The sequence below is a fragment of the Mirounga leonina genome, unplaced genomic scaffold (genome assembly GCF_011800145.1).
Source record: "Mirounga leonina isolate KUSES-001 unplaced genomic scaffold, KU_Mleo_1.0 Mir_126, whole genome shotgun sequence".
Lineage (NCBI taxonomy): Eukaryota > Metazoa > Chordata > Mammalia > Carnivora > Phocidae > Mirounga > Mirounga leonina.
This window is the reverse complement of record NW_023270314.1, coordinates 25,065,392-25,074,076: the sequence shown is the minus strand read 5'-3', so window position 1 is coordinate 25,074,076 and position 8,685 is coordinate 25,065,392. Positions and strand designations below refer to the sequence as shown.

General features: G+C 55.8%; 1 protein-coding gene across 1 annotated transcript; it reads right to left on the bottom strand.

Annotated features, from left to right (window-relative positions):
• Positions 1-446: 446 nt before the first annotated feature.
• On the bottom strand, positions 447-8,326 carry KRT8 (keratin 8). The gene is made up of 9 exons (XM_035002012.1): positions 7,888-8,326; positions 4,620-4,828; positions 3,937-3,997; positions 3,372-3,467; positions 2,602-2,766; positions 2,146-2,271; positions 1,361-1,581; positions 1,164-1,222; positions 447-864 (listed from the first exon to the last, which is right to left on the bottom strand). The coding sequence occupies exons 1-9, from the start codon at positions 8,227-8,229 to the stop codon at positions 674-676; spliced, it is 1,470 nt and encodes a 489-aa protein (XP_034857903.1). The 5' UTR covers positions 8,230-8,326; the 3' UTR covers positions 447-673.
• Positions 8,327-8,685: the final 359 nt, after the last annotated feature.

Genomic DNA, 8,685 nt, shown 5'->3' with positions numbered 1-8,685 from the left:
GCAAAGGAATGAAGACGGTAAAAAGACATCTGTGGCCACCAAGGAAATGCCATGTGCCCGGCCGAGGAGGAGGAGAGGCTTGGGAACTGCAGAGTATAGATGCCCGAGCTTCCTCTTTCCTGCTGGGCCAATTACTTGGCCCTCCGGGCAAGCAGTCCTGCGAGGTCTACGGAAAGGAAACTACACTCTCTCCTGATAATAACATCTGAAACCCTCCTGGCCTGCCTCAAAGGGTTTGTCGCACAGATAAAATGAAACGGGGTACTTGAAGAGGACACTAACGATTTCAGCAAAGAAGTCTCTCTGGGAACAGCCTGGAGAAGGCCAGACTTTCATCCCCAGTGCCCCCCCACTTCCTAGGGCCCTCCCCACCAGCTTCTGAGTCCCAGGAGAGGCCTCCTGACCCCCTCTCCCCCACCCCACGGACAAGGGCTGCACAAAGCCAGTGGGATTGGCAGAGTCGGCTGAGGCTTTATTTGGGAAAAGACACTTGAATCGGCTTTTAGTTGGGGGCATGGACAAGAGGGGGTACCCAGGGCAGAAGACTCCCCCCAAGGGGCTGAGTCTTAGGTGGCTCTCCCGTTCCCGATGCTCCCCGGCACAGCTCCTTTCCCCCCAAAGGCTCTATGGCAGCCACAAGAGTAGGGAGGCTGGGAAGGACCACCATGGTTGTTCACTTGGATAGGACATCAGACGACTCGGACACCAGCTTCCCGTCACGGGTCTCGATCTTCTTCACGACCACAGCCTTGGAAGAGCCGCTGCGGCTGAAGGAACCAGCAGGGCCAAAGCTGGACTGGAAGGCGCTCAGGCCATAGTTGAGGCTGGGGCTTGTGAGGCCTCCATAGGCCGAGCTCAGGCCACCTGGTCAGAGACAAAAGCAGCCATATAAGCGCAGGTCAGGCACACATCAGGCTCCACGTCCCCTGTTCCCTGCCATCCCCTACATAGTCCAGGGCTGGGGAATCGCCCTGGCTCATTATTTTAGGATGGTTGGGGAAAACCAGGAGCAGGGTAGGACAGAGCTTTGAATTAGTTATGTAACCTTGGACAAGACCTCTAACTGGGCCCCAGCTTCCTCACCTGTACAAGAGGGAAATTTATAGGAGCTGTATAAAAAGGCCCCACCCTCCTGCCCTACACCCCAAGGCTGGGACACTCACCTGAGTAGCCACTCGTGGTCTTAGTATGGATACTCATGTTCTGCATCCCAGACTCCAGCCTGTACCCAGAGGATACATGGGACATCAGAACCAACTCTGGGCCCTTGTCCCAGGACAACAGGATTCAATTCCCACCCCTGCCCACCCCAAGTCCCCGGGCCAGGGCACCAGGGCCAGTCAGAGACCCCAACACCCACCGGCTCTCCTCGCCCTCCAGCAGCTTGCGATAGGTGGCAATCTCGATGTCCAGGGCCAGCTTGACGTTCATGAGCTCCTGGTACTCACGCAGCTGCCGGGCCATGTCCTGCTTGGCTCGCTGCAGGGCGGCCTCCAGCTCAGCCACCTTGGCATTGGCATCCTTAATGGCCAGCTCCCCGCGCTGCTCAGCATCAGCAATAGCCGCCTCCAGGGCAGCCCTCTGTGGGGGCAGGGGGACAGGTCAGCAGGTAGAGCAGTCTAGTTGCTTCCTCCCCCTGCACCCACCTTCCCTTTCCCCTCTACTGGGGACCAGAGCCTCTCCCTGACCTAGACTAACCAACTCCACCTAGCTCCAAGAAAATGCTACCAATGGGCTTCAGGAAGCAGAACAGGGAAATCTAAGCAGCTCCCAGGCACCTCCTTGCATAAACTTCTCACCTGGGACACCACGAGGCATCATCCCAGCCTAACTAACTGGACCACATCTCCGCTTTCCAGACTGCCTTAAAGCAGTAGAACCTGACCTTACCCTGTCTTACTTATAAGACAGATAAAATAAAGCAGGCTTGAGGGAACCCATCCTGGAGCCTAATCCCCCTCTGACCCCTCATCATGGCCCCAGGGACCTCCTCAGTACCCTTCAGACCCCCTGGAGCAGTCTGAGAAGCTTAAAGTCTGGTCTAGAATTCCTTTCCTGACCCCCAGCTCCCTCACTCCTTGCTGCCTTGTCTGCTCTCACCTTGACATGTCCAAGGATCCTCTCCACCCCCAGCCCAGCTCATACCTGGTTTTTGAGGGCCTCGATCTCAGCCTGGAGTCGGCTGATGCTCCGGTTCATCTCAGAAATCTCCGTCTTCGTGCGACGGAGGTCATCCCCGTGCTTCCCAGCCAGTGTCTGCAGCTCCTCGTACTGTGGGTGTAAGGCAAGAGTAAGGCAAGTGCCCAGCTCGTCTCACCTCACCCTTTCCCCACACACATACACACACACACTACGGCCAGCCTTCTTCCAGACCTCCAGGCACATGGACATCCCTGCCTCCCCAGCACCCACTCAGCAGGCCCAGCTCACAGCAGGCAGGCTAGTTTGAAATCCTAGTCCCTCCTCAAGTATGAGGGCACAGAACCGGCCAGAGGGGAGGGCCAGCCTAGTGACCCTGCTCTTCTTGGGAAGCCAAGGATCTGGGGACAGGAGCCCTGAGACCCTACAGCAGGGCCAGAACTTGAGAGCTTCCTGCCCTACCTTGATCTGGTACATGGCCTCGGCCTCAGCCCGGCTGCGGTTGGCAATGTCCTCGTACTGGGCCTTGACCTCGGTGATGATGCTGTCCAGGTCCAGGGAGCGGCTGTTGTCCATGGACAGCACCACGGACGTGTCCGAGATCTGGGACTGCAGCTCACGGATCTCCTGGGGAGGGGGGACGGCACGGCAGGGGGTGGGTGGTGAGGCCCTGTCCTTGCACACAAGGACCCCCCTTTGGCAGAAGGGACTTCCTTAGGGACAGGACAGGAAGGCCAGCAACCGAGGAGAGAAGCAGGTGGGAGCTACGGCTCGGAAGATGAGTCAAAGGCTTGAAACCTGGAGGGATGTATGGATGAAAGGAGGCAAGGACAAAAGGCCACCTGGCTCCAGGTGAGTGACCAGAGGGGCAGAGCCCTTCCCCATTCAGCTGCCAACAGTGAGCTCTTAAGAGCTTGCTACAAGAAACAAAGGCTCTGGGGACAAAGCAGGTTCAAGTTGCAGCTGGGCAACCCCTCTGTGTATGACAACCTTGGACAAGCTATTTCATTCCCGAGCCCGTTTTCTTATCTGTGAAATGGGGTAATAAACCCTCCCTCAACCTCACGCAGGGGGACAAAACATATAGAACATATAGAACCCAACAGCCATGTTGGGTTATATGGCTAATTGTAATTATTCAGTGGTGAGACCCTGTCTGCTGACGTGCTGGGGGCTGGGAGGAACCTCTGATGGGGCGGGGGCCCCTCAGTCTTCAGCCCCCCTTCACATACCTCTTCATACAGCTGCCTTAAGAAGCTGATCTCGTCGGTCAGCCCTTCCAGGCGGGACTCCAGCTCTATCTTGTTCATGTAAGCTTCGTCCACATCCTGGGTGGTAGGGAAGGGGAGTGAGTCTGAGCTGAACATGACCGCAACCAGGGGCACCCAATGGCCCAGACATAGAACCTTATGACTTTCCCACCTCATTCTCTGGCCTGATCCTCCAGCCCCTGCCCCATCACACCTGTATGCCCAGCGCAAACACCTTTACCTCCGTTTCCTGCAGCCCTCCTCCCCCTCCCCCTCCCCCTCCCCCTCCCCCTCCAAGAAGCCTTCCATGGCCACACCTCCAATTCTGCTCCATTTTCTTAACCATATCCCAATATCAATGTCCAAAGTTCTGTCCAAACGCACCTAACTACCCCTCTGTCCTTGTCTGTCTTTCTGTGCTGTATACCTGGGAGGTGGCCAAATATCCCATTACTTGGACACATTTAGGGACAGAACCCAGAAAGCCTTATTCCAAGTCTCTAAGCCCCGCCTCCTGTTATCTGGTCGAGGAGGGGTCATCCCTCACCTTCTTGATGAGGACAAATTCATTCTCCATGTCTGCACGCTCTTTGATCTCCTCCTCATATCTGGTGAGGAAGACTTAGAATCAGAGGATGAAGGCAAAGGTGAGGTTGTCCTGACTATTTGGGGAGGCAAGAATATCTAGGAAATTCAGTTCATGAAGATGCAGGATATGAGAACAGGTCTGGTCCTTCTGCCTCAACCAGCCATTCTCTCCCCACCCTTACCCCAGGTTATCATCAGCCAGTGGGAAAGCCAAGAGTAGGAAACCCCTCTCGGAATCCATGAATACACATTGGATCAGGCACATGAAGAGGGTTAGCAGCAGGGACTGACATGAGACCTCAGACAGAACTTTCTGGGGTGTACTGGAGATCAAGGGTAAGGAATAAATAGGGCCAGGGCTGTAAGTATACAACAGAGGCCTTTCCCACCTTAGGTTTACTATGTACATATTAACATAAAATCTGTTGTCCAAATCCAGACAGTTCTGAGATTGAAAGGGGGTGGGTGCTATTAACAATCATGGACAATGGGCATAAAGCTAGACTGTCCTGGAAAACCTGGTCCTCTGGTCACCGTAATTATACAGGACTGCACTGCCCGACAGGCAGGGGGCCACGTGGTCTTAGGCAGGATCGGAGGGCTTCAGTCAGGTAGGGGGCAGCGGGAAGGAGGGCAGCTCACTTATTCTTGAAGTCCTCCACCAGCCCCTGCATGTTGCCAAGCTCCACCTCCAGCTTCAGCTTCTCCTGGCCCAGGGTGTCCAGCTGCCTCCGGAGGTTGCTGATGTAGCTCTCGAACATGTTGTCTATGTTGCTCCGAGCGGTTTTCTGCTGCTGTAGGAGGCTCCACTTGGTCTCCAGAATTTTGTTCTGCTGCTCCAGGTGCCTCACCTGCATGAGGGAAGAGGGAGCAAAAAGGTCCACATCGGGCCCACGGGGCAGGGGAGGAGTCTGGGGGGTAAGCAAGCACTGTCTTCTCCCCTAAGCCACTTCCAGTGGTGTCTCCGGAACCCAGAGAGCTGTTCAGCTGCTCTGGGAGGCTCCCCAGTGGCCTGAAAGAGACAGCATGGTGAGTGGAGTAGGGAGCCATGTCCCCCAAGTGCTGGGGGTAGGGGGGAAGGGGGACGACAAGCAAGCACATGGGTGGAAGGGAAGGGCTAGGAGAGTTATGTTGAAATGGTATTTGCAGAACAAATAGGTCTTATTTACTTACTTAGACTGTATATTACAAATCAGTAAGAATAGCCAAGTTTCCATTAACACTTTATAGAAGATTGAAAAAGAAATGTAATTGCTCATATCAAATATTATCGTCATCATCATTATTATATGGAGTGGCTTCGAGGCACTCCTACAGATTACAGAGAAACTTCAGCCCTTCGGCCCGAAGAGCACTCGCCAGAAGACCTAGGTTTTAGCCAAAGGCTGCTACAGATCCTTTGCCGCACGACACTGAGTTGCTTCCCCGCTCTGAGCCTGGGTCTCCTCAACCCTGCGGTGGCCTGGAGGAGCCCAGGCAGGCCCTTTCAGGAGCTTATCTCTGTGCAGATGTCCCTTTCAGCCAGAGAAGAGGCAAAAGACTAGGCAGATCTGGGTGCAAACTGCACACCCCCCTCCCCAATGCACTCCCTCTGAGATTTCTCCAGCAGGTGGAGGGCTCCCCGACCCCCACCCCACCCTTGAATCACAGTCCTCTCTCTCCGCCCCAAACACAAAGGTCCAGGGGTTCCTTGGGCTCAAGGAATCCAGATTTTAGGATGAAACTAAGGCATGTTAGAAATGATTGATTGGGCGCCTGGGTGGCTCAGTCGTTAGGCGTCTGCCTTCGGCTCAGGTCATGGTCCCGGGTCCTGGGATCGAGTCCCACATCGGGCTCCCTGCTCTGCGGGAAGCCTGCTTCTCCCTCTCCCACTCCCCCTGCCTGTGTTCCCTCTCTCGCTGTGACACTCTCTGTCAAATAAATAAATAAAATCTTTAAAAAAAAAAAAAAAGAAATGATTGATTGAGGGGCGCCTGAGTGGCTCAGTCGTTAAGCGTCTGCCTTCGGCTCAGGTCATGATCCCAGGGTCCTGGGATTGAGCCCCGCATCAGGCTCCCTGCTCCGCGGGAGGCCTGCTTCTCCCTCTCCCACTCCCCCTGCTTGTGTTCCCCCTCTCGCTATCTCTCTCTCTGTCAAATAAATAAAATCTTAAAAAAAAAAAATGATTGATTGATTGATTGTATTTTTTAAGTAATCTCTACAGCCAACATGGGGCTTGAACTCACAACTCTGAGATCAAGAGTTGCATGCTCCACCAACTGAGCCAGCCAGGTGCCCCAGAAAGGAAATTTTTAAAAGAAAGAATAATAGACGGGTTCCAAGAGCAGGAATGCATTGTCTTTAATCAAACCAAAGTCGTCACTTTTTTTAAATTGAGGGGACTTAAAAGAGAAGGCGGTCTGAAGGGTGCAGTCTTGATCCAACAAATTCTTCTCTATAAATCCTTTTCTTCCCCAGGTCATTCTGCCCGCAAATTATAAAAAGTAAATGATTTTAACATTTAGCCTTAATGGACTGCTTAATATGGGCCAAGCACTGCTAAGCTCTGTACATACATTATATGCTTGAATAGGTAAAACCTCTTTGATTTAGGGATTATCATGCCCATTTTATAGATGAAATCAGATTTGGCAAGGTAGCCCCATCAAAGGAAAGGGCAGGGCACAGTGAAGCAGAAATTCCGACTCAGAACCTGTGCGTAACCACTCACTGTGAGGACCCCAGGGCTAACAAAACGCTATCAAGGAGTGAAGTCAAGGGTGCCTTTTGCCCAGGAGCCCGCAAGCCCTCCTTAAGGGGGGCGGGGGGGAGGGGGCGGGCAATTCCCTGGGGGGACTCCAATTCCTAAGGGCGCTACTCTGCCCCAGGATTTGCCTCCTTCCCTTCCCACAATGCCTCCAGGAGCCAGTCAGCAGGGAGGGGCCCAATCCTCTGGAGCGCTGCCCCCCACCCCTACCCCGGAGGCAGCAACCACCGAGGCTGCAAAACCCGGCTCGGTGCCTGCCCTCGGAAAAGTGGAACCAGGCTGGGGCGGAGCCGGGGTCGGGAAGAGCGAAAGGGGACAAAGGCCGAGGGGGGAGAGGGGCGGACAGACGCCTTATTTGAGGCCATAAACTCTGGGATTGAACAGGACTAGAAACCTGAGCGGGGTGTCCAACGCCCGCAGGCTTTGAATCCTGGATGGGCTTTCCTGAAGCCAGCCCCTGGCGCCCCCCTCTCCCCGACCCCACCCCCAGAAGCTAAGAGCTGCCCAGGTAGGGGAGCGCCTCCCCGAGACCGAGGGCCTCAGCCCCTCACCCCAAGATGGGGGGCGAGTGAGGGCCCCGCCCGGCCCCGCCCACGCCGGGTTCCCAGGGCAGGGGCAAGGTGATGACTCATCTCGGTGCCCCGACACTCAGGGCCTGGAATGCCGAAGGCCTGAATCAATATTTGCCCTCTGAGTCAAATCACCCGCTTCCTTATTCCACAATCCTATCAAACGCTATTTAAATTTAAAAAAAAAAAAATCGGAGGGACACCTTTGGGGAGCCCTTGGGGCAGGGCCAGGGAGAAGGGTTAACCTGGTTAAAGGGGCCTCCCCGTCCCACCCCACAGCTGAACAGCTAGGACTCTTCCAGGCTGAAAGCTTCACAGAGCCGTCAGAACTCGGGTAGGGGTGTGATGCGTGAGGGAGGAAGACTCAAGGTTTAGTGAGAAGCTGCCCGGACCCTCTCCCCCTGGCTGCGCCGGCCCAAACCAAAGTGCATGGGAGGACTGAGTCATAGCTGGAAGGGAGAGTGCTGCCAGGGTGGGTGGCGCCAGCAGGTCGCCGGTGGGGAGCTGGAGATGTGCCCCCAGACAGGGCGACCAAGACACAGGTCGGGACCCCCAGCCCCAGGCACTGCCCGCCATGCGGGCGGGATGGCCTCACCTTGTCGATGAAGGAGGCAAATTTGTTGTTGAGGGTCTTGATCTGCTCCTTCTCTTGGGTGCGCACAGCTTGGATGTTGGGGTCCACCTCCAGCTTAAGTGGGCTCAGCAGGCTCTGGTTCACTGAGACAGCCGTGATGCCCCCCACGCCGCCGCCGTAGCCCCCGACCACACTCACGCTGCTGCTCGGGACACCCCGGAAGCTGCTGGGGCTGCCGCCCACCCGGGAGAAGGCAGAGGAGCTGATGCGGGAGCCCGGCCCGCTCGTGTAGGAGCGGCTGCTGAAGGCCCGGGGGCCGGAGGTGGACATCTTGTAGGACTTCTGGGTCACCCTGATGGACATGGTGGAGGCCGGAGTGAAGGCTGGAGTGGAAGCGAGTGGGCTGAACCTGACAGAGGTTCCAGAAGGAGCCGGGAAGCTGCTTCTAGGTGGGAACAGCCCCCCACGGTTGGCCCTTTATAAAAGAGAGCCCAGCCCAAGGGGAGGATCCAACGGGTACCTGAGTGGCTAGGCCCTGAGGGGGCTGGGCCTAACCCGACACCTGCCACCTACAGGCCGGACTCAGGTGGGGGCAGCAGAGAGCTGCTCCCACCCAGGAGCCCACTCTAGCTAGCGCTGCCCCAGCTCAGGAAAAGAGGGATTCCGGAAGTGTAACACTGGAGAGACCGTCCAGCCTGGCGGGAGCCTCCTGTAACAAAGAGACTTGGTTGGGGTCTCCCAGACACTGCAAGCCCTCCTCCTCCGTCTGGTCTCCTTCTCCCCTTGGGGAAATAAATGCAAGGACTGGGAAGCATAGCA

What these genes read in the sequence shown, in the direction of transcription:
- KRT8 (XM_035002012.1), bottom strand. Translation starts at nt 8,229, where the DNA reads ATGTCCATCAGGGTGACCCAGAAGTCCTACAAGATGTCCACCTCCGGC. An exon ending in GTGGAGGACTTCAAGAATAA is followed by an intron (nt 3,998 to 4,619) that starts GTGAGCTGCCCT and finishes CTTCCTCACCAG; the next exon opens with ATATGAGGAGGAGATCAAAG. An exon ending in AGGCCATGTACCAGATCAAG is followed by an intron (nt 2,272 to 2,601) that starts GTAGGGCAGGAA and finishes TTACACCCACAG; the next exon opens with TACGAGGAGCTGCAGACACT.